At 34.3% G+C, this 27,804-nt stretch overlaps 1 protein-coding gene across 8 annotated transcripts in view; it reads right to left on the bottom strand.

Moving 5' to 3' along the window:
* dock1 (dedicator of cytokinesis 1) overlaps positions 1-27,804 on the bottom strand; it is a 273,581-nt gene that overhangs the window by 164,306 nt on the left and 81,471 nt on the right. For 4 of the 8 annotated variants that reach the window (XM_067368773.1, XM_067368776.1, XM_067368775.1 and 1 more), the window contains 9 exons: positions 22,937-23,026; positions 22,302-22,402; positions 22,074-22,202; positions 19,501-19,609; positions 16,715-16,726; positions 12,700-12,770; positions 8,137-8,243; positions 2,255-2,382; positions 193-288 (listed from right to left, as the gene is read on the bottom strand). In XM_067368773.1, coding sequence (XP_067224874.1) covers positions 193-288; positions 2,255-2,382; positions 8,137-8,243; positions 12,700-12,770; positions 16,715-16,726; positions 19,501-19,609; positions 22,074-22,202; positions 22,302-22,402; positions 22,937-23,026 — 843 coding nt within the window. The remainder of the gene's footprint in view (positions 1-192; positions 289-2,254; positions 2,383-8,136; positions 8,244-12,699; positions 12,771-16,714; positions 16,727-19,500; positions 19,610-22,073; positions 22,203-22,301; positions 22,403-22,936; positions 23,027-27,804) is intronic. The other 4 variants (XM_067368774.1, XM_067368778.1, XM_067368777.1 and 1 more) reach the window with 1 other exon arrangement.

The following is a 27,804-nucleotide window of genomic DNA, read 5'->3' as shown; positions in this document are numbered from 1 at the left end:
TTTGCTGCCTATCTGAACAAAGCCTGACTGTGACCGTGTGTGTGTGTGTGTGGAGCCATTTGAGGATTGCAGACAGCAGCTTGATCGCACTGCTATGGTGGAACACACTGTTTCTAACCAAAGACACAGGAAAGCCAAATAATTCAGCACATCCCAGAGGAACAACCCTGTGACAGGGAGAGACACACTTACTATGAGAGCAGAGTCTCGGCCCATGGAGATCACTGTCCTGTTTACGGTCCTCAGTAGCTTCTCCATTATGATCTGGACGTGCCACTGCGTCGGACCCTAAAACGACACGCAGAGACACAGATATTTTACACAAATAAATGACTTATCCACACAAGACAACATTATTTATACTCAAATATCTCTGGTGGGTGATATTCAGTGATGAGGGAATTTCATTGAAAGAATTTTTTTTTTTTTTTTTTAACTCTCTATAATCCTGGAAAAAAATGTGTCAAGGTTTCCACAAAAATATTAAGCAGCACAACTGTTTTCAACATTAATAATCAGAAATATTTCTTGAGCAGCAAATCAGCATATTAGAATGATTTCTGAAGGATCATGTGACACTGAAGACTGGAGTAATGATGCTGAAAATTCAGCTTTGATCCGATAAAATTGAAAACAGTTATTTTAAATTGCAATAATATTTCACAATTTTACTGTATTGTTGATCAAATAAATGCAGAGACTTCTTTCAAAAACATAAAAAAAAGACAGACATCAAACTTTTGAACAGTATTGTAGTTTAAAGGTGCAGAGCGTAAATTTTAGTGGCATCTAGCGGTGAGGTTGTGAATTGCAATATAGAGAAGCTACGGTGGCCAACACAGGACAAATATGTTGTCATTTGATATAGCAGAGAGTAGCTAGGCAATCAAACGCACTCTGTAGAGCAGTTTGTCCGTTTAGGGCTGCTGTAGAAACATGCCTGCGCAAAATGGCAACTAAACATATAAAGGGATCCGTGGTGTACGATATAGAAATGGCTCGTTCTAAGGTAATAAAAACATAAAAATGGTTCATTATGTAAGGTCTATATACACCACTGAAATTATCAGTATGTATATTATATTGCATTTCTGTCAATAGATCTTCCTAAAATTACACATTGCACCTTTAATTAGCTTTGGATGAAAACACTGATGGCAATAATTGTGTTGAACTGAGCTAGAAATTTGCTGCAGGGAATCTGTGTGATCGTGGTCTAGCGCTGCCCAGCTGGAGCTGATTTCACCAGTCAAAGATTGATACTAATTTAACAGATATTGAATTAGTCAGTACAGTGAAGTTATTCCTTCAAATTTCACTGCTGTGAAATGAACTGCATCACATCCCATCGCTCTGAGCTGTGTGTGTGTTTGTTAGTGATGATCCTGAAACACTCGCAGCAGATCGTCAATTATTAAACACGCTTTTCCAAGGTCCTCCTCAAAGGATGCAGCTGATCTCCAACCAGCGATGAGAGAGCTCTGTGCTCGACTGTGACGTGAGTATTACACAACACACACGCACAGTTATCAAGTAAACACACACGCTCACACAATGGTTCAAAGGATGCTTCACCCACAGCACCATGAAGTGGGAGAATCAGTGACATACAGATGTGTGTAACGCAGTGTCATTTTAGTGTTACTGAGACACTAGGGTATTAACATTAATTTCAGTATATTATATATATATATATATATATATATTATATATATATATATATATATATATACATATATATATATATATATATATATATATATATATATATTATATATATATATATATATATATATACATATACACACACACACTGAAATTAATGTATCACACACACAGACAATTGTGGAAGTTTTCTACATGCCGGCAGTAACTGATCAAATGAATTAGAAGAGCATTTTAACTGGGCAGATATCCAGAGGCCAATTAACGGCCACAAAACAAGCCAAAAATTCATTAACTGTAATTAAATAAACTCACATCTCTGAGCAGGCCACATACAGGTTATGGAAGTTAAAGGATGGCATGAGATAAACACACATAGATTAGCCAATCAATGGTGTTTCAAACCTGGCACAAGCAGAATTGACTTTTAGACTTTCAGGTAATAATGCATTCAATTTCAGTCTATTTGTCACAAAAAGTTTTTAAAAGACTTGGATTTTCCATTTTGGTGTGAACTACTCCTTTAAGAAGAAGGGAGTGTGAGTTTGTTAGTGTGTTAGTGTGTGAGTGTGTGAGTGTGTGTGCTCACCACGTCCTTCCTGTAAAGCACCTCCAGGATGTTGCTGAGCAGTTGACAGCAGGAGTCCAGCTCTTCATTATTCTCCAGATGAAGTTTGAGCTGCTCCGTCATCAAAGGCAACAGGATCTCTCTGCAGTCTACACACACACACAAAAAAGGTGAAATAATCTCTTAACAACCTGAAGTGACCATACAGCCAGACCTAAAATATAAAATGTTAGCCTACTAACCAACCGAAATGTTTTTGAATAAAAATAAAAATCAATCAATCAAAAAAAGAATATGGAAATACAAAAGTTTTTCAAACCAGAAAATCAAGTTTTAAATAAAAAAAAAAAAAATGCAATGGCATGAAATAAACAATATTTTCAGAATGTGCACTATGTGTAGCATGGTTATTATTATAACCGAAACGTAAAAAAAAAAAACCTCAAAACTGACTAAAACACAACAAAATTACTAAAACTTACTAAATAAATTCTCTAATTCTGCATTAGACAGCAAACACATCTCATACACAAACACAGACTGATATCTGCTGCACAACTACAGTGGAAGAAATCATTTATATGCCACACAAATCAATAAAATAAGAGGGCGTGGCACAGAATCTGTCCGTAAACATGGGAGGCGGGACTTTGTGAGACTGTGTGAGAGCTGAATGAATGTAAATCTGTTTTTCTTCAATGAGGAGTCATTACTGGAGCAAACACACACAGGAACTCCCGCTGGCCTTCCTGAAAGCTCATTTATCATGCTGTTTGGGCCAGTTTAAACTCGTACAAATAAATCCACACTATCCTTTTATGAGAGCATGCACAATACGCTTACGCATTAAATAACTGACCTGCCCGTGAACTTGAGACATTACTTCCCAAGCCAAAATTTAAATCAGGGTCACAGCAGAATAAATCACAGCATCTGACATCAGCAGCGAGCTGTGTGTTTCCTGAGATGAGATGCAACTTCGTATATACACACATATATATACACATATATACACATATATACACATATATACACATATATACACATATATACACATATATACACATATATACACATATATACACATATATACACACACACATACACACACACACACATACACACATACACACATACACACATACACACATACACACATACACACATACACACATACACACATACACACATATATATATATATATATATATATATATATATATATTATATATATATATGTATATATGTATATATGTATATATATATATATATATATATATATATATGTATATGTATATATGTATATATGTATATGTATATATGTATATATATATATATATATATATATATATATATATATATATATATATATATATATATATATATATATGTATATATATATATATGTATATATATATATATATATATATATATATATATATATATATATGTATATATATATATGTGTATATATGTATATGTATATATGTGTATATATATATATGTATATATATATATATATATATATATATATATATATATATATATATATATATATATATATATATATATATATATATATATATATATATATATATATATATATATATGTATATGTATATGTATATATATATATATATATATATATATATATATATATATATATATATATATATATATATATATATACATACATACATACATACATACATACATACATACATATACACATATACACATATATACATATATACACATATATTTATACATATATACACATATAATATACATATATATATATATATAATATAATATATATATATAATATAATATATATATATAATATAATACATACATACATACATACATATATATATATATACATATATACATATATACACATTAAAGAATATATTTTAAAGAATAAATGTAAGGATACAAAAGAAATCAATGCATAGATGCAAAAAATAAATAAATAGATGCATAAATTAATAAATAGATACATTGCATACAAATATATGTATTATATATATATTGCATACATAGATGCATACAAATATAAAAATAATAAACAGATGCATAAATAACTAACTATATAGATGCATGCATACATTGATTAATAGATGCATAAATAAATTAATTAATAAATAGATACATGAATGAATGAATCAATGAATCAATGAATGAATGCACACTAAGTGATAGATTTTATTTTATGAGAGTAGACTTTCCCTTGTTACCTTTCTAAAATGCAAAAGAACAAGACTCGAGCAAGAATGCTGTTTTCACACTCCTGTTCAGTCAGACAGAAAGCACCAGTGATATAAAGAGTATAAAAAGTATTTTTTTGAAGGAGTGAAGGATGATGTTACTCACATTACACGACTGAAAACATTTATCTAGCATACAGGCTACAGGAGTCACCAAAACACTGAAACATTGACTACAGAACCTCTGTAATAAAATTGTGAATAAACAAATAAAAAAATAATAATTAAAAAAAAATAATAATAAACATATGAATGAATTAATAAATAAATGGCAATCATCAGTCAGTGTTTAGAGAAGAGAAGCACACAATCACAGGCTTTATGGGGCTCCATGATTTCATATTGATATGTGGCACCAATTTAAAGACTAGATTTTACATTTTCTGAGAAAATGTGAGTGGTGCTTGGCTTTGGTTCAAATCAGCAACCTCAAGAATGAGTGACAGTAACAGTCATGCTCACTGCCTTGGAAAACAACCATTAAAACCTTATATTAACAAGCTGCCAAACAGAATTCAGAAATTAACATCAGAATAATGCTCATTAGACAGAAATGACACATGAAAACCTCCGGAAACATGTCATTTGCATGAGTCAACAGTCATGTGAAGTTTACATTAGCTAAATCTTTGTTTAGAATAAATCGAAGTTGACAAATCTGTGCTGAAGTACAATGAAACACACACAAACGTGCACAAATACACACTACTCAGAAAAACAACAAGAAGTGACACCAGCCGCGAGCGCGCTCAACACATTTGTTCAGGTTAGACAAGCCCATTTGTGGGTAATTTATTCCAGTGGAGCAGTTGGCACTGGAAACTGTGAGCTGGAGGAGTCAGTGCTCGCAAACGCACTCTGATAGAGGGAGAGACGAGCGGTCCTTCAGCGAGACACGACAAAAAGATCTACAGCTCAACAACTTTTCAAATCTCATTTTCCCACACACTACTGGTGCCAAAAACAGAGTTCGAAAGACCAGCAGCAGCTTTTAAAGCACTGCGACAGAGATAAATAACATTACTGGTATTCCTGCTTCTTAAAAAAAATAAAAAAAAATAAATAAATAAATCAAATATACACATGTAATATTATTTTAAAATATCCAAACAAAATAATTAAATTATTCTTATTTAAAAAATTGCATTTAATTATATAATATGATTATTATAATTATTAATTATGATTATGATTAATTATGATTATATATATTTAAAATATTGCAAATGTTTTTATATATTGTTTTATTTAGTAAGGCCCCAAAGAAGGTACATGGCATATTTACATATATTCCAAAAAAAGAAAAAAGGCAACAAACAGTATTAAGACAACAAAACAATGTGTAAATTCAGTTAGTATTTGGTCTTGTAGAATATAAAGAATTCCCACAGTCATGCGAAACCTGGTATAACCTGAGTTTTACAACTGTGATTTCCAGGCCTAGTTACAGAAATGTATTTAGTGATTATACGTTTTCATATTATCGCTGTCAAACCTTGTATTTCTAAAAACACTGCATCTAGTACAGCTGCATCTGAAGCACTAAGTGCATTGCATTACATTTTCATCAAATTACAGGTTTAAATTTTACTTTAGCTATGTGGTCAATCAGTTTTTTTTTCTGTAATTTGGCCAAAATCTCATGTTATTAAAGATGAAGCTGCAATGCACAGGCTATTTCAAACAGTACTGGCTATGACTCAACAACAAATGCAGGACTAAAACACTCTTCTCCACTCCTCAAATACATAAAACATTAGACTTTATATATAATGTTTTGAGTAAAGAAAGTTACTCAATTCAAATTATTCTAATTCACACAAACAAGTTCTTTACTGTTGCATTGCAAAAAAGCAGGTGTTCCAAATTGTGTGCAGCACTTCATTCACGATAGAGGCGGGTGGAGTTACACGATTTGAAGTTTGAAGATCCAATGGAGTTACAAGGTTTAGTTACAAGCTCTTTTTAATACTTTTCATTGGTTAGGATTTGCAAAACCCACATGCAGGGCTGACCAATAGTAATGATTTATGAAAATAAATAAAAAAAAGAGTAAATCTGGAGATACAATGTTTCTGCCCGACAGCGACGATATACAATATTCTAAGTTATGAACTAAATTCAATTTATCTTGCTGTGTTAAATGCATTAACTGTCAATACAAAGCTTATGTTGCACATGCTCACAGCACAAGGTTATTTATCAAATGATCAGATTATTTACACTTGGAAATTAATCAAATTATCTTACTCTTATCCATGAAATCCTGATTTCTTTATGTTGATCCTTAAGAGAGCGAGTGAGACTGAAGTGCATGAGACAGTGCATGGACATGTGATGAGTGATTTAATTAAGTCAGAACTGGAGACACATCCACAGATAATTACTGCTGAATGACGTGCATCTACTTACAATCTAACCGCAGAGCTGCCATATGTCACTGCTTTAACAATACACTTCACCTATATGCACGCAACACTAACACATTAAATGTGTAAATGTACATTTTCTCTGAATAAACAAACTCAGTTTGACAGAGAAGTGGTGCACATATGACACACACCATCCTTACACACGGCATCACTCATGCAAATTCACAAATATTCATGAGGATTATCTGGATTTCTGCTAGAAATATAGCAATATAGAACTTTTTGCAAACTGCATTAAAATAATGGTATACATGCGTTTTTTGTGTTGTTTTGTTTTGTTTTTACGCTTCTTAAACCAGACATTAATTTAATATAATGAAGTGAATAATGAACCCAAAAAAGAGTTGAAGGTCAGGTCTGATGGGTTGCAGGCAGCAGAGAACAACAAAGCTGAATGCCAATATTAATTGTTCTTTTTATACTAAACTAGTAATCATGCTTTTGTTATGGTTCATGCATTTACAAAGTTGTGGATGGATGGATGGATGGATGGATGGATGGATGGATGGATGGATGGATGGATGATGGATGGATGGAAAAAATTGAAATAAATGAAGATGATTGAAAGAAATTGATGGATGGATAATGGATATATGTATGGATGGATAAATAATTGAAAAGGATGGATGGATGGAAAAACAATTGAAAGAAATGGATGGATGGATAATGGATGGATGGATGGATGGATGGATGGATGGATGGATGGATGGATGGATGGATGGATGGATGGATGGATGGATGGATGGATGGATGGATGGATGGATGGAAAAACAATTGAAACATGGAAAATGGATGGAAAACAATTGAAAGAACTGGAAGGTAGGTGGATGGATGGATGGATGGATGGATGGATGGATGGATGGATGGATGGATGGATGGATGGATGGATGGATGGATGGATAAACAATTGAAATAAATGAAGAGGATGGATGGATGGATGGATGGATGGATGGATGGATGGATGGATGGATGGATGGATGGATGGATGGATGGATGGATGGATGGATGGATGGATGGATGGATGGATCCATCCAATTTCTCAATTTAAAGTTAGGTCAAATTAAAAAGGATCGACCACTTTACTGCAAAAATAAGGCATGTTTTACCCACCCGTCACACACAGCATAAGAACACCATCATACAGCTGGTGTCGGACAGTGACCTTTAGAGAGAATCGGTGTGTGTTTGTGTGTGTACGTACCATGCTGAGTAAACAGGTCGCTGTGAACGATGTCAATCATGCAGTTCAACTTCTGCTTCACCAGACGCCCCAGAGGAACTTTGAGTATAAACTCACTGAACAGCTTACTGGAGAGAGAGAGAGAGAGAAAGACATGGAGGGAGGGTTAACACTGCTTTTAACCGCACAACTACAACTTAGTTAACACTAACAGGTGTCTATGGATGTGTGAGTGTTTGAACATCCCTCTCTTCTAGTCTCCACTTGATGTTGAAGTGACAGCTCATTTCTAAAACATGCTAAGTGCCGTTGGCTATATCCCTCTGTCCTCATATGAATACACACACAGACACAGACACACACACAGACACACACACACACAGACACACACACACACACAGACACACACACACACACAGACACACACACACACACAGACACACACACACACAGACACACACACAGACACACACACAGACACACACACAGACACACACACAGACACACACACACAGACACACACACAGACACACACACAGACACACACACACACACACACAGACACACACACACACACGCCCAGGGCACAACAGGAGAGCAATGGCTCTTTTTGTGGAAAGAACTGGCTCTTGAAGAAAGAAGGATGAGAGTGGTCTGGCAGATGATGACAGAATTCAGAGATGGCCTCGTTCAGCATTTGTTTGGTCTGTGTGTGTGCGTGCGTGCGTGTGTGTGTGTGTGGGGGGGGACCCTCGACCTCTCTGCTGAGCAAACACACTTCTATGACAATGAACTGTGAGCAAACAGCGCAATGCCAACACACTGTGAACTAACCAGGCCTCAAGTAATTTTTCTGCCCTCAATGATAGTGAAAAGTGCAAAACAAATTTCCTGAAGTAGTTTTCCTGAACCGGCCCTTCCATCATTGGTCATTTAAACAGACAGTCCCAAACATGCTATTGCTCAGGATGCTTGGGAGAAAAAAACAGATTCATAATCTCATCTGAAGTCTCACAGTGTCAGTTTTTATACTTTTTGGAATCAACATACAGTACTTCCTTATTTTTTTCTCTGCATATTAAACTGAAAAATCATGAATAAAAATAGATTATGTCCTGCTTGTTTTGCCCAACAGTGTCTTTCACCCACTATTCATAGAAATAGGAAGGAAAGGAAATGGAAAGAGAAAGGTGGAGGAGGAAAACAGGTGGAAAGAGAAAAACAAGAGAAAAAGAAAAGGGGAAAGAGATGAGGATAAGTAAAAGGAATGAAAAAGGAAAAATTGAGTCAAGAAAAGGAAAAATTAAACAGGGAAAAATGGGAAAGGAGAAAGAGAAAGAGAAAGAGAAAGAGAAAGAGAAAGAGAAAGAAAGAAAGGAAAAGAGAAGAGAAAGAGAAAGAGAGAGAGAAAGAGAAAGAGAAAGAAAGAGAAAGAGAAAGAGAAAGAAAAAGAAAAAGAAAAAGAAAGAGAAAGAGAAAGAAAAAAGAGAGAGAAAGAGAAAGAAAATATGATGGAGAGAGTAGGGAAGGGGTAAGGGAAAAAGAAAAGGAAAATATGATGGGGAAAGTGAGCAAAGGAAGGAGAAAAAAGAAATGGGAAAAAAGGGAAATAAAAACAATATTTAAAAGCAGAAAAAGGAAAAGGAAGAGGGAAAAGGAAAAATAAAAAGGGAGTCAAAAAAGGGAAATAAAACAGATATGGAAAGGAAAAGTGAATAGGTAAAGAAAAGGGGAAGAGAAAAATGATTCAAGAAAAGGGAAACAAAATAGATTAGGAAATGCCAAAAGGAAAGGGAAAAGTGAGTCGAGAAAGGGAAAGGAAGAGAATGGAAAAAGCAAGGTTTACTCTCTGGCAGCGCTGGACGTGGTGAAGATAACCGCGGGAGACTGAGGAGACACAGGAGGGCTTGAAATCCTCTTAACCCCATGCAACTCTCCAACACAGAGGAAGAACCACGAGGATTAAAGAACAAGGGATGAAAAGAAGGGAAGAACAGAACGGGGCTTTGCAGAGAGGGAAAAGAATTAGAGTGAGAGGGCACTTCAGTCAGGACACACATGGATCTCTAAGCTCAAGCGTTTATCCGGAACATTTGAGACTAACTAGCTGTTAAATACACCATTAAACTAAATGGATTATAACATTTCAGCATTATATATTGACCATCAACCATCCTGAAATTTAGAAAATGGCATCAGCTGACCACTGGAAAATGAATTATTTGTCTGCGAGTAAATGTAACTTCTTTATATGCATGCACACGGATATTCAACAGCTCTCTCCATCTGAAACATCCATTTATAAAGTAACATCTCAAGCAAAATACAACAACACAAATTACTCAGGGAATCTAACAAGATTCCCGCTGTTGCAAAACGTCTTGTGAAAATGTCACGTCTTGGAAAATTGGTTTGGTGAGGAAAGGCCATGGTCAGCTAAACATCAAATAAGCAGCAGCAGGATTCATGCCGCCATCTCCGTTTGTGTGCGCAGTAAATTTAGCCATTACAAGACCCGCCTAACTCTATTATAATGCCACTCAGGGATGAACGCATTATCCAGACCAACAGACAGGATCGGCGAGTGACCGCCACGTCTCCACGGCAACGGGATCACTTTGTGCTGATTGTGTGTGGAATCTAAAGTGTGTGAGAAATACTTGAGCAGCATCATCACGGTAATGATGACGACGTGCGTGCAAACTCCATCAGGCAGAAAGATGATAATGATGATCAGATCTAGAGTCCGAGTGTCGATCACGAAACTCGCGCGAGGAGCATCAAACTCCTGCGGATCAGATTTAAGAACTCCACTCCTCAGACCTGATTTCATTACGAGCCTCTAAAAGTCACTTAGATGGAGACAGACACATGATGAGAGACACAGGATGAGATGAAACGCATGGGGAGAGAGAGACGGGATGAGGATGAACAGGTAGAATAAAGGAGAGAGAGAGAGACATGAGAAGAAGGATGAAGAGAGAGACATGGGAGACAGGAGAGAGAGACAGGATGAGGATAACATGCTTTTGTTTGTTTGTAAGAGGGAGCATGAGGAAAACACAAAACGGATAAGATGCGGAGAGAGAGAAACAAGACAGGAAGAGTGAGGCAGGATGGGCATCAATATTGTTTAATTCCTTTATTTTTGAGTTTAAAACTCAGAAAGACATGAACTGGAATGTTTATATGAATAATAATAATAATAATAGTAAAAAAAAAAAAAATTCAAATACAATAAAATATAAAATAAAATTATAAAATAATAAAAAATATAATATAAAATTAAAAAAATTTAATTAAATTAAATAACTAAAAATAAGAAATAAAATATAATAATTAACAAAAAATAAACAAAAAATAAAATAAAAATATAAAATAAAATTATAAAATAATATTAAAAAACAAAACAAAACAAAAAACAAAACAAAACAAAAAACAAAACAAAACAAAAAACAAAACAAAACAAAAAACAAAACAAAACAAAACAAAACAAAAAAACAAAACAAAACAAAACAAAACAAAACAAAAAACAAAACAAAACAAAACAAAACAAAACAAAACAAAACAAAACAAAACAAAACAAAACAAAACCAGGGCAAGCATACATTAGTGTTGCACGATATACCAGTACTAGAAAGGTATCGTAATACCCTGCTTTTTAAAACGGTCCGGTTCTTTATTAGTACCGGTACTTTGAGCGCCAGCTGTATTTCCTAATGTGCGACAGCAGGGGGCAGTGTGCATGCAGCGCGCTGCTTCTAAAGCACATTGAAATGTGTGTTTATTGCTCTCAACTGCGGCTTTTATGGTGACGAAACGAGAGGTATGGTTGCTAATACAGGTGCTCTTGCAGACCGTCCACAAATTGTTGAGAAAGCAGATGCACGAAGCGAAATATGGCATTATTTTGCCTACATTGCCAACAGCCAGGGCAAGCCCACGGACATCACAAAGCCCGTCTGCAAAAGATGTTGCAAAATAATGCAAGCGAAGGGAGTCAAAAGCATCTTGCCATCAAACATCCCGATTTGTACAATAATATTAAAAACACTTGAATGTATAAAAAAAGCATAACAGCAAATAATTTACAATTTTATTGAGCATGAAAAAAATAAACATTAAAAATTATATTAAATCTAACTCTAACTTCACGGCAATGAAGCTCAAATCCAGAGTATAGGGTATCGTACCGAAGCCAAAATTTTGGTATCGTGACAACACTAGCATACATACAAGCGTAAATAAATGCAAACCGTGCAGTAGGATGACACCTGCATTGGTAAATTATTTTACAGGAGTGGCTTTGGTGTGATTGAGCTCTTTAATCAGCTTCTATTTTAATTTGTTGCTCATTCTTTGAAAACACCATTAAAACTCCATGAACTCTGCTGCAAAACACTCACTCTTCCTCACATGCATTTTTATTTAATTTTGCCTGTGTGCATCTCTGAATATACTTATATAAGTGTCCTTGAGCTTGGGAAAGGCGCTATATAAATTAAACATATTATATTACTATTATTATTATTTGCTAAAAACAAACAATATCTGAAGACACCACAAGTGTGATGATAAACTCACCTGAGCTCCTTTGGGTCAAAGACCAGTTTCAGATCGTTGACAATAGTTGGGACGTATTTCAGCGCAGCACCCTAGAAATTCACACAAACAATGATCTATTAGTATAATCAATTATCTAAAAAAAAAAAAAAAAAAAAAAATCCATAAAACACATTAAATAGGGGGGAAATCATTTTAACAACAAAATTTTAGTGGATTTTGTTAATTTCTGATGAGCTGTGTTGTGACATCACATTGTTTAAATAACTAGAGTGAATTCAGGATGATTGGGACACATTTTGCCTTTGAGTGTCCATATCAACCTGAATTCACCCTACGTGAAGGTGTCAACACCGTTATTTAATGATTATGAGAAACACTGACTGCTGTGATTTTTATCAATCCATTTCTGCTCAGAGCAAATCCAGCGGTGATGAACGGCATGAGGAGTGTGCTGTCAATGGAAGATGAACCTCATGCAGAGAAGATGGTTATGAAACACAAATACTCTCCTACATCCCGATCAATAAGCAGGGCACAGACGATCAGTGAACACATGCGTTTCCTTCTCCTCTTAACATCACCTGACACCACTGTCAAAACGTTCATCTAGATATCTGAGCAGATCGATCATCATCTGGTCCAAATGACATTTAACAGGAGCTCAATGTGAAATAAATAAACTAAATACAGTTCAAGAATATGAAATAAGTCTGTAAAAAAAGTCAAATAAATAAATAAAAATAAATAAAACAAACCACCAACTAGAATGTGCAATACAATGTCTGTAAAAAATAAATAAAAAATGACTGAATAAATATAAAACAAATGACCAACTAGAAATATTGTGAAACACTGTGCAATGTCCGTAACAAAAGGTTCCTCAAAATGTGAAATATGTCTGTAAAATAAATAAAATATGTTTATCAGAATGTGAAATACAATGTCTAATAAATAAATAAATAGGTTTATTCGAATGTGAAATACAATGTCTGCAATATAGAAATAAATACATTTGATTCATCGAACAAATCATTAAAATCAAATGTCCTTGGTTTTGCTGTCTGATTTAGCAGGAGAAGCTGTCATAGTCAGTCTTGACATCTGTAAATCACAGATGTCACATCTGTCCATCCAAACTCGGTCCTGGAGGGCCATCGTCCTGCAGAGTTTAGCTTCAACCTGCCTGGAAGTTTCTAATATGCCTAATTAGACCTTGATTAGCTGGTTCAGGTGTGTTTAGTTGGGGTTGGAGCTAAACCCTGCAGGACAGTGGCCCTCAAGGACTGAGTTCGGACACCCCTGATGTAAAGCACCACTACACAAGCAGATTTTAGCAGAATTTGGTTGAATGGGAATGTTCAGGGGATTGTTTTAGATCTGTTTGGTTGTTCCAGTATTGACAAGGATATTGATCTACGTAACCTCAAGTAGGATGTGTTCTTTCAGATTACAGAACAATTTTCTTATCACCCGATCAGATTTCAGGGTTGGGTTAGGAGTGGGGGCTGGTTTGCATGGGTAGTTTCAGTTATCTTGGACAGTGTTTGACAGGAATCATGTTCCAGGTCCAACAACAAATTTCAACTGAGGAAACTTGCTTAACAAAAATCAACATGTGAAAGCTTTAAAATCTTGTTCAAGAAAAGAAACAACTTACAGCTTCTTTCTAAAGTAGGCCCGCTGATATTCAGCTGATAAATGTCTGATTTTATTCTAGTCACACTTGAAAATGTGGTCCTGAGAGTATACAGATCTGGATATAAAGCGGCTGCTTCCTGTTTGATCATCATTGTGTCAAATTTTGACATACTTTGAAATAATTTAAAAGAAAAAAGACAGTCTGAAAGAACTGTGAACATTTGAGTCAACAGAGGCAGTGATGGATGGGATATGAAGTTTCCTATTTAATAAATATTCTCTTCCCAGCAGCCCACAGAGCTTCTGATTTAACCTGAGAGTTTGCTAAGAGATGGAAAAGGTCTTGGAGTTCAAGTGTTTACTAAAATAAAAATAAAAAAGTGAATATCTGGGGTTGTAACTCACATTTGATTTGCTTTTGAAACTTTACGATTACGAGTTTTACAGCAATACATTCACAGGTAGTCTGGCACTGCGCTGAAACATACTGCACCAGCCGAACACATTTAAAGAAGCCTTACGGACACGTTCACAAAACTTGACAATACGGAAATAAAACTTCTGGACTATAATGGTAACTGACAGTTATATTTATGTTATGTTATGGATAAGAACGGATAATATGGATAAAGAAAAAACAGCGAAATTAAATTAATTAATAAATTAATTATTTTTTTTAAAAAATGGAAATCAGTCCAAAAATCTACATTATCTAAATCATTTTACACATAATATTAAAATACATTTTACATAGAATCAGAAACAATAGATTATTAAAATTTAGTAGAAACTAAAGCATCACAGACTGGATTTGTTATAAATAAAAACTAAATATATATTTGTTTATTTTGTTAATTTGTTTATTTAGTTCTTATTTATATCAAATCCAGTTTTTGGCTCCTACTAAAACATCACAACTAAATAACAATGTTTAGAAATAAACATGAAAAAATATATATAAACAAACAGATTGGCGCAGGGCTACCTCTTTGAAAACTAGCTATGCAAAACTATGTCACACTTGGCACAAATTATGCCAAATTTCTTGACTGACAGTGATGCATCAATTTTGAATATATGGATGTGCAAATTAATTTTGAAAGCTACAAAAAGGAATTTTCAGTGAGTAATGATCTCATCTGATCTCATTACAGTGAGTAATTTTCCTCACATAAGCTATAATATATATATATATATTTTATATGTATATGTATATATACATATATTTTATATGTATATGTATGTATATATAATATAATATATATATATATATATATATATATATATATATATATATATATATATATATATATATATATATATATAATATATATATATATATATAATATAATATAATATATATATATATAAAATATAATATATATATATATAATATATAAAATATAATATATATATATATATATAATATATAAAATATAATATATAATATATATATAAAATATAATATATAATATATATATATAATATATAAATAAAATATAATATATAATATATAAATAAAATATAATATATAATATATAAATAAAATATAATATATATATATATATATATATATATATATATATATATATATATATATATATAAAATATAAAATATAAAATATAAAATATAATATATATATATATATATATATATATATATATATATATATATATATATATATATACATATATATATATATATATACACACATATACATATATACATATATACATATATAGTGGTGTGAGTTTGGGGCGGGGCTAATTGTTTAAACAACCAATAGCAGGCTAGGGGAACTATGGAAAACCTGTTTGAAAACAGTCATTATTTTCAAATCCTTTTGTTAACACTAGAGGTCAACAGTTTGTTAACAACAGAGGTCAACAAATGACACACTTCACCTTAATTTCCCTCCAAACCCACACTGCAAAGCAGTGAAAAACAAACTAACCCAATACGTGCAGTAAAACAGACTTAAACAAGCTCAAACTGTCGGAAAATAGTGTGAGCCCATGTGAACACAATGTACTTCAAGTTGTCATGCCATTTCACTCACGCCGTCTCTTGCTTTCCTGTTGCAACAATGCCAGCAGAGAGGAAAGCGCATTCCTTCCCCTGTTGTTTCACAAGTGCATCTTACTAACATAAATTTTTGACTTTCTGACAAAACCACTAAGATCTCGGCCACCGGCACACCTGCATCGCTCCAGGCTGACTCACAACCCGTCCAGAGGGCCTGATCCATTGTGTCGGTGTTGTGCGTTAGACCAGAGGTGCGTTAATGCAAAAAAGGAAGTGACAGTAAAGGTCAAGGACAAAACACAAAAAGCACACAAACAGAGGAGGAGGAGCGGAGAAACAGATGGAACGAGAGGAGGAGATATAGAGTACCTTGAGGAGAAGCTAAAGAGGGCGAACCCAGAGCCACAGTGGACAGAGGAGATGGTCAGGTGACGAGAGAGACACACACAAACACACACTTCAACAGATGAAAGACAGAAACATCAATATTTATGCCTATTTATGTAGATTGTGATCGGTTAAATTTTAAGGGTTAGGGTTTAAGTAAGTTTCTTCTGTTCAACAAGGCTGCATTTGTTTGATCAATAAAGCAGTAAAACATTAATATTGGGAAATAGTTATAATGTAATAACTATTTTCTATGCGAATATATTTCAAAATGTTATTCCTGTGATTTTCAGTAGCATTACTCCAGTCTTCAGTGTCACTTGATGCTTCAGAAATCAGTCTAATATGTTGAGGTTGATTTTGAAACATTTCTGATAATCATCAATGATGAAAACAGTTGTGTTGCTTCATATTTGTGTGGAAACCAGGATAATTCCAGAATTCTTTGATGAATAGAAAGTTGACAAAAATATTTTGTAACATAAAATTGATCAAAAGTGTAAATAAAGACATTTATAATCAGGGGTGCACATATCTGGTGAACAATTTTTGGGAACACGTTTACTTACTGGAGTAGGATTTTTCAATCATTATGAAAAATGTGTTCAATAATTATTAGGAGTGCAACGGACCGCAGTTAATCCGTGATCCATACGGACCAGGCCGCACGGTTCAGCACGCATATGATTTGTGGATTAACTACTAAGTTTAACCATAGTAGAGTGAAAGTTTATCATTTGGATGTATTTTTTCTTGCCAATTTACACATTTAAACGTGGAAGAAGAGGCACTGTTACCTGTGCACACAGTCGCACACACCCGAAGAGAGAGAGAGAGGCATGTTTCAGACAGCGCTCGAACATTTAATTAATTCCTCTTTCTCATTTACTTGCGCTTGAACGGACATATACTCACAAAATCCATGTCAATATACCAGTCTTGGCAAGTATTCTCTCGGTTATGTCATAAGTGAACAGTTGAGAAAGAAACCCAATGTGTGTCAGTATATCGGTCCGTGCATTCCGTCTTAAAGTGACAGTAACCTAATTTTCCTGCTATTGTCTGTCATTAATGTTAATAAAAAAAAAGTACAGCTTTAACAAAGATGAACCTATATTTCATTTCTAAAGTGAACAAATAGTGTTATTTTACATTTATGCAGTTGTAGGATAAGTATGCTGCGTAAAGTGTGAGTACAAAGCAGCATCTCCAGGTGCTCCCTTGAGAACTAGACCAAAAAAAAGTTGTGTGCACCCCTTTTTATAATGTAATTAAAAGCATAATTTCTTTAAAAAATAAATAAATAAATAAAAAAATATTGACCCCCAAACTTTTGAACAGTAGTGTATTTACACTATTCATCCACAAGTTATCTAAATCCATATAAATTCATATTTTGTGAGGAACAGAAAAAAATTGTTATTTACTAAGAATGTTGTTCATTACAGCACTCAAATCTCAAATACCCAATTATGCCGCATAAAGACATGTATCAGATATATATGATATATGTCACTAGATTTTCTAAATTTAACCAAGTTAGTGGCATCAAATCTATGAAAAGTATTGAGTTAAAGGTGCTACAGAGGATCTTTTCGTCGACTGAAAAACCAAAGACTGTTAGTAAGTTTCGAGGGAACGCCTCCCAAAACTCGTGCACGAGTAATGGAACACGAGTGTTTGTTTACCACCAGGCTTCGCTGTGTCGTGTTAGTGGATTCATTATGTCGGACTCACCGCAGGTAACTCGTAATCTGCAGTTGTTACACCTGTCTCCTGACAAAAACATTGCATGCGGCGCCTGTAGAGTGTGGAAAGTTACTGGAGCTCGCCGCCGCGCACGTCTTTCACAAGGAACGTCATGGCAGTGATTGACAAGCCAGAGGGCAATCATCGATCATCGCGTAAACAATTGGCTGATGTTTTTAAGGCCCTACCTCGTGCACAGATGATGTATATTAATATTATTACTTTCAGTGCACCTAATAAATAGTCTTTTATCAGTTAGTAAAGACAGTTTCAAGTAATATTGCAAAAATGTATAAAACAAAACATCCTCTGCAGCACCTTTAAGACATATATTCTATTACTTCTTGTCTAATAACTTATGTCTGTGAAATTCAGTATTTATTACTGTCAGGGACACACACATTCTGTCCCTAATTAGCACATAAATAGTAAAACTATAGTTTGATTTCTCTTAAGTATCAGTTCCTCTGTATGCAAAACTATGTCATGCTTAGCAAGCCTATGCCAAATTTCATTGGTTTCCACGCCTCTTAACTGATAGTGATGCATCAATTTTGGATATATGGATGTGCAAATGAATTTTGAAGAGGATTTTCAGTAAGTAATGATTTAAATTTCAGATTTTTCCTCACAGAATCTATATATACACTCAAAAAATGGTGTGAGTTTAGGGTTTAGTTTAAACGACTAATAGCAGGTTTGAAAACCTGTTTGAAAACAGTCATTATTTTCAAACACTAAAGGTGAACAAATGACACTTCATAAGACTGGAAATGCAGCGCACATCTGGTAGTTATATGGTCTACTGTTATGATGTTGCTATGTCATTTGTAAGCCTTCATTGTATGTAAAAGAGCAGCGTGAACATTCTTAGAAACATCTTTTGTGTAAAATAATGTCACACAAAGAACGACAGATGTGTAAATGACTAAACTTTCATTTTTGCTTAACTTTTTGCTCTACTAATACAGCATTTAAATGTTCAGCTCATCAGAAACCGGTTCCTAAAGCGGCCTCACCTTCACCCCGCCGGTCCCCTCAGCACTGCTGTTCATCATGGCGTTAAAAGAAGCAAAGAGATTCCTTAGGGACTCCATGAAATCACTCTCGCCTTTGTTCTCGTAGAGCCTGAAGGAAAGCACACAAACAGCAGATGATCAGGGGCTTGGGCAGCGAGAATCATTTCATCTAAATCATCAGAGAGGCAACAGACTGGTCTACATGTGTTTGGTATGCAAATCCATGACATCAAACTAGCCGAAGCCATACAAATCCACATCAAAAACAATGTATCAAACTCCACACACACACACCCACCTGTTCACTGGCACCTCTAAACTAGCTCCTGATTACAGGCCGATCAGACTGATGAATTGCTCCGTAATCTAGTTTGAAGGGCAGAGAGCTGACGGGCCTTTTCGGCATCGCTCCAAAAATCCACACAAACACCAGGAGAATTCCCATGTTCACGCATTCATTATACGCGGCCTTTGCTGATGTACCTGACTTTCTGTGCTCTCAAGTCAGACATTCTCACCCTCATCCAGAGCATTTACATAACACACTTAACTAATGGCCCGTCAAATATATTGAAATATTCTTCACGCTCCAGTTGATCATTAATTATTTTGAAGTGCTTTATACCCATAAATTACAACCATACAAGGGACATATAGTAGAATTCCCTTAATATTATTTTTTTAAAAAGTTTAAGAACAATCTCATGAAAAATAAATAATAAATAAATAAATAATTATAATTATGTATATATTAATACACACACATGCATGTATATATTTAACAAAAAAAAAAAATATATATATATATATGGCATTATTTTGCTTACAATGCAAGCCCACGGACACCACAAAGCCCGTCTGCAAAAAACGCAAGCGAAGGGAGCCAACACATCCAACTTGGCAAAGCATCTTGCCGACAAACATCCCGATTTGTACAAAGAATTTAAAGAGCGACAGGTTAGTGAATGTGATACCAGCATTATATTTATGCTCTCAAACATTAAATGAGTGTTTTTATTTTTTTTTATTTTACTCGTGCAAGCAGTACTCCGCAAAGAGGTGTATTATTGAGTCTAAGTTTAATAAGTGATTTTTGGTTGCAAAAATAAAATTAATTTAAAAATACATAAATATGTGAAGGCTACGGTTATTTTAAACCAATTTATGCTTGAACATTGCTCTAATTATTTATAGTAATCTAATATTTACAATAAACACCTATATGTATTAAAAAAAACGGAAAAAAGCATAACAGCAAATAATTTACAATTTTATTGAGCATGAAAATAATAAACATTAAAAATTATATTAAAGCTAACTCTATCTTCATGGCAATGAAGCTCAAATCCAGCATTATCAGCTGCACACTGGTGAAGAAAGAAGTTCTGTCATATGTTATTTATTTACTTTTCCTGCTGTTTTAGGTTTTTGCCATAGTATCGTTTAAGTATCGGTATCGTGATATTTAAGTTGGGTATCGTATCGAAGTCAAAATTTTGGTATCGTTACAACACTACAGCACACACACATATTATATAAACAACCTTCTATTTTGGATGTGATTAATCGTGATTAATCGTTTGACAGCCCTAAAATAATAAATAAATTAAATTAGGGTTTTTCTCTTCTTTTTAATGCAGATTTCAATCAACTTATGCTTTAAAAGGGTTATAAGAATCAGATGAATGAAATGCTGAACAGGGCTGTAGCAAACATTGAAATTGATGAATATTTGATGAAACTTCATAATCGATGCAGTTTTCTGGTCTGACACCAATAGCTACTCAATCGTATCATAAGAATTTAATTTTTGTCATATTTCTCATCATATTTATTGCAGTCTAAAGCCCTGTCTAGCGGATCTCCGACTATAAGACGTGTGCGGTCGGGTTTGGCATGAATTCATGAACACCAGGAGCAGGTTAAGTCTGTGAGTGAGAACCAAAGTAAATCAGATCAGACTGTCCTCATTAGTGTCTTTCACAGAGGTCTGTGGTGTCAGGTGCTCTGAATGTTCAGGTAGTTAAGAGACCGAGATCCTCTCCTCAGACGGGCCTGAGAGACACCATCATATACTTCACCCTCAGACAACAAGCTAATCACCAGAGCTGAACTTAATTTAGCCTGAGTCATTACTCAACATGTCCTCCATCTCCCTAAATCAGCACCGCTACCCATTCCACTTCCTGCCTGCCTCAAACACATCCTCTATCCGTCAGGAAACAAGGGCACTTCAGTCTGATAAAGGTGTGGCATTTCAGATCAGCCCATTAAATCAAACTGTCACATTTCTTAGCCTTAACTGCAGCTTATTGGCTGGGAAGCCAATTTTACGAAGGAGGAAATAAAACAAAGTTTGAGTATATGTTCAATATGCCATTTATTATTTTTTGCCACTTATATTTTATCATAACATATCAATTAATAAAATCATTATATTTCTTAATGGCCACCAATGGAAATTATGCTCCTAGTATTTACTACTAAAGCTAGTTTGGGTGTGATACACTTAAAATTAAAATTTAGGATGAACAAAAGAAAACAGGAGATATGAACGTGTAGGAAGAACGTACTGGTTGAAGAGAACCCGGGACCTCACGATGAATTTGAAGATGTAATCCAAAGCCTTCAGAGCTTTCAGCAGCTGCTCCGCAAGCTTCTCCGCATTATCCACATAGTTCTTCAGGACTTTTGTCAGCTTTCTGAAAAAAATATCCACACACACAGTGTTACAAATAAAAACAAAGCACACAATAACACAGACAGAGCAGCATGAAAGCATCGCTTTAGTTCCCACTCACGTGTAAGCAAGGGTGGCGCTGAAGTGCTTACGGATGTAGGTCTCCAGAACCGGATTGAAATGATGGAACTTCCTGTCTGCGATCAGTCCAATTATGAAGACCTTTCAGAACCAGAAGAAGAAAGATGAAAGATAGGTATATGTATATGTATGTATTATATATGTATTATATATGTATTATATAAACTTAAATTATATTAAATATTTGAAAAATAACAATTGGCTTTAATATAAATGAATTATTATTAAATATTTTTAAAAAATGAATGTTATTAATATAATATAATATAATATAATATAATTAATATAATATAATTAATATATAATATAATATAATTAATATATAATATAATATAATATAATATAATATAATATAATATAATATAATATAATATAATATAATATAATATAATATAATATAATTAATATAATATAATTAATATAATATATAATATAATATAGCCTTTCAAAACTAAAATATTAATTGTTAATACTTCTCAGCACTTTATTATCATTATCAATTCTAAAAGTTGTGTTTCCTAATCAATGTGATATTTAAAACAAAAATCCAAAAATGGCATCCATACTTTTTTTGAGTTTGTGCATATTTGAAGCAACAGACCATGACAATCTTACCAGAGCATCAAACACAAGAGTATCAAACGTTTCACTGTCCGAGTTCTCCATCATAATGTTGAAGAGGGCATCCAAAGTGTCCTGCAGAAACTAAACACACACACACACAGAGACAGATTACAAGATGAAATTGACCGTCACAGTATGGTGTGTGTCTGTGTTTCTGTGATTTTAAAAGCTCTGGAACATTTACTGAAAGAGAGGAAATGTGAAAAGCTGTCAGCTTCATGGACTTTCAATCTAAACCACATGCTGTCCACTTTAATGTCTGCTGTCATTCAGTTGATGCTCAATGACAATCGACCAAGGACATCATGGCAGGAAGAGAATTACAGCTCCAATCGAGCTATATATAGGTGCATATATGTGCCTACAGTTCAAACACTCAAACATGTTCATTCACTCTGATTGCTTTCTTTTCTGAATGCATCATCATTTTATCCAAGTAATATCTATATTATTTTTCAAAGTCATAGAGCATTTAGAAAATGGCATGTTCTCAGTGAAACAGTCATAATAAATCAAGGTTATACTTTAAAGAAAATTATATAGTTGTGACTGGTTCTCTGTCCATATAGGTAGCTGGATTATTATATTAATTTTCAATAAAAATGAGAAAATACTAGATGGACAAAGGTAAAAATGGGGATAAAAATGCAATTAAATAAATAAATATTTACCTGACTGCATGATGCAAGCAAATCACCAACCAAAAGTGACGATTGTCTGAATTCAAAAAACTATTTATTTGAATCATTAGTAGGGGTGTAACGATACGTTCAGGTCACGATACGGTACATATCTCGATACGGAGTTCACGATACGATACGTGTCACGATATTTTGAACAAAATGAAACTGAAATTCAAACAAGATTTATTAAAAAAAACATGAACAAATTTCAATAATTTTCCTTGTTGTACATACAAGATCACATTTCAATAAAATAAATAAATATACAATTTTAATAAAAACCTTCTGTATTCAAATTAACAGTTGAATAGGGCTGTCTGTCACTGAAAAAAAAATGTTAAATTTAACATGAACTTAGAATTATGAATAGGGGCCGTTCACATATCGTGTCTAAAAACGCGTGGAAGGCGCGGCCGCACTGCTTCTCCTTCTTTCCAAAGCGCTTGCTATCCCGTGGCGTCGGTCGTTGCTATGCAACCTTGAACTGAGCTCTCCAAGAGCATCAGGATGTTTCTGCAAAGGACAAATGATTTCTAGCCCTTGCATTAGTTTTACTATGAGATATATTGATGGAGATAAGATATAAAAACCACCATGTACAGCTATGATCAGCTGTTCGGCTGAGCTTTTGATGTTTTGTTACGGAAAGGCCATAGCTGATCGGTTGATTCTTGTCACACGACCTGCTGTGCGCTTGCGGCATTCTGAGAAGTTGAGAATTGCATGTGCGTCGATCCCATTATGAGCGCGCCTGCCGCGCGGCTACATTTGAAAATAATAACTGACTTGCACCTGGAAAAGACACAATATGTGAACGGCCCCACAGAACTTCTTAAAGCAAAGCATCGCAAGCGTCTTTTGCTTTTCTGTGAGCACAGCTGTTGCTGTGCACTGCGGTGAAAGAAAGCCACGACTTTTCTCACGCAACCATGCAAGAGACTGACATGAGAAACGTTTAAACCTGCTTGCAAGATTCAATGTGTGCCCGAAACACTTACTGAACTAGAGCTGATTGAGACACACCATCTACGATAAATCGTTACACATCTAATACTTATAGTAATTTAAAAATGTGGTAGCATTGGATCTGGACAGGAAGGATAACTCTGGGAGTTGGAAGGGGTGTGTTGCGATTCTGCCTTCTCACATCGCGATACAGGTTCGTGGACCTGCGTATCGCGATTTCGGTTTCATATCGCATATCGTTACAGCCCTAATCATTAGTGGAAAAACACCACTAACGTACAAAACCTTTATAATATTTGTTATTTCATGTACTTTGCCTGAGAACAAAATATATAAGCAAGCAATGTGTATTATATGGCATTATGAAAACAGGTTTCTAGAAAGTGTTTTCAGGGATCTTTTTATAAGCACGATGTAAACACAATTGCACAGACAGTGCAGTAACATATTCAGTGTGAAAACATTTCAATGCTGAAATTCTCTGAGCATGAGTGTTTGTGTTTTTAGAGCAGTGTTTGGCACATCTGCTGCATGGCCTTTAGTTACAATCACTGCAAAGAGAGGAAGAATGTGCCCTTGAGGAGAATAAATAAACGCTCACACTAACAGCACTGAAGGCGCCGCATATATTCAGGACAGAACAAGTCGCAACAGATACAGGACATCGAAAGTCTATAACACTCATAAATCTGTCTTCAGTCTGAGATGAGATTCGGCATGTTAAAGATGCCACTGCTCACATAAGGTGTACACATAACTCAGAAAGCAATCCCAAAAAAAAAAAAGTGCAGGGGTTGGACGGATGAAAAGGACAGAGAGATGCTTCATGGTGCAGGTAACAGATGATAGTATAACATGAACACCCTCTCATAAAGTTCTTTGGTAACCCTTTACAGTAAGATCTCATTTATTAACATTATGAACTAACAATAAGCAATACATTTGTTTATTTATTAATCTATATTAAAAGGTTAAAATTACAGCTGTTCATTGTTTGTTCACAGTGCTTTTATGATAACGAGAGAAAGAAAGACGTCCCTTAATGTTTCCAGCAGGCGTCCCACTCAACATGATTATATACTTTCCTCACGCTGTGTGCTAAAACACCTTCCTATAACTGCCAAGTCTGAAATTGAATTTCTGCGGACAGTATGGACATGCCGCATTAAAACTGTGAGAACGATGTAATAATGCTGCACAATCGTCTTTGTGCTGCTGACAGGAGTTTCTTCAAAATCCACCCAATGGCATGGATCACTCACTTCACTATAAATGCACTGAAGAAAACATCTGTGGGAATGATTCAAGGACACTACAACATTTAAGAAAAAACGTTTACGCCTGGTTTAATTATTGTCTGCCATTTGAAGGATGAAACCTTCTGCCAGAACATCCTAAGAGGAGAAGGAACTTTGGGAAAACATTAAAACAAATAAATAAAATAATGATTTTATATATGTGCTACCTAATGAAATGCCTAATGTTAACCAACTGAACTTTATTGAAAAGCATTACCAAATGAAAATGAAACCGCATTCATAATCCATTTGCACATGCATTAAGAAAGTAAACCGGTGATCTGCAGTCTCAAACACCTGACACTATCGTTCCGGCTGGACGTTTTACATTTATGTGGCAGAGACATGGCAGAAAGGCTGCAAAATATGTTACAGGGAGGTTGAGGGGACATTTACAGCACAGAACGTCTCTGCCTCCATCTTTCTCTCTCTCAGCCGCTGACAGCTCGAGTGTGTTTGCCTTCACAGCGGCAAGAGAAATCACAATGCCTTCAGGAGCAAACTGGCACATAAACACATGATCCGTGAGGGAAAAGTCACGGAAATCAACAGGAGCTCTGTCCTATTTTAGAGGGGTTTTAAATCATAATCTACATAACCTTAGTCAAGAGAATATAACACTCTAAACGGCTTATATAGTATTTAAGTACTATTTATTAACAAAATCACTCTATTTTGAAAGTGGAGTTCTAACAATAACCAGTCAGTAAATAGGTTGATATAAATCTCACCAGCCATAAGGTTAGTACCAGGGTTAATCCAACAAATTGTTTATTTGAAATGATTTTTGAATGATCTAAAAATTAAACACATTTTTATTTTATTCATTATTTTATTTTATTTATCTTTTATTTATTCTTTTTCTATTGTATATTTTAATTTATTTCCTTGAATTTGAATGGAAATCACAATTGAAACATTACCTGATATACTTCTAGGTTTAACATGACTATGAAAATTTGATGTACAAGACTTGGACCTGATAGTAATGACTTGACTTGATTGATTGATTGATTGATTGATTGATTGATTGATTGATTGATTGATTGATTGATTGATTGATTGAGTGATTGAGTGATTGAGTGATTGAGTGATTGAGTGATTGAGTGATTGATTGAGTGATTGAGTGATTGAGTGATTGAGTGAGTGTGTGAGTGACTTGAACTTGAACTCGAACTCAAGGCAGATCCATCTGGACCTTCACCTCACTCAAGGCCACCACAAGACCTCCAGAGATGACCTACAACTTCACAATGGTCTCACAGACAACAAGAGAGACGACCCTACGCTGAAGCCCCACCCCAGCGCCATCCACCCGGGCCGCCCCAGGAGACACCGACCTACGACCTAGGTAGTGTCACGACAGCAGCCACCCTCATCATCCACTCATGAACTCTCCTCCAGTGATGTGGGGGAAATTAAACGACTGCTAAGTCTCCTGTGCAACAAAATGTTAAACTGAAACGCACAAAATCTATTTAAACCACAGCTGATGAAATAATCTTTAGAATTGTTTAATTAACATTCACAACACAATGATTATTATCATTATTATTTGATTTGTTTATATATTTAAATAATTATTCACAAAGATTTATTTTCAACTTAACCAGTTTTACTACTGTTATACATATTTTAATATTACTATTACTTTCTTTTTGAATATTTAATTTTACTCAATTAACACTCACAACACAATGATTAAAAAAATGTGATTTATTATTATTTGTCTATTTTATTCATTATTCATATTTAAGATTTATTTTCAACTGAATCAGTTTTACTACTGTTATACTTCCTCTACTGTTACTATTACTTAACTTATTTTATTTTTTAAATTTTTTTAATTTAATTTTTTTAATTTAATTTAATTTAATTTAATTTAATTTAATTTAATTTAATTTAATTTAAT

Source organism: Chanodichthys erythropterus, chromosome 19 (assembly GCF_024489055.1).
Source record: "Chanodichthys erythropterus isolate Z2021 chromosome 19, ASM2448905v1, whole genome shotgun sequence".
NCBI lineage: Eukaryota > Metazoa > Chordata > Actinopteri > Cypriniformes > Xenocyprididae > Chanodichthys > Chanodichthys erythropterus.
Note: the sequence above shows the minus strand (reverse complement) of the source record. Positions and strands in the feature narration are given on the sequence as shown.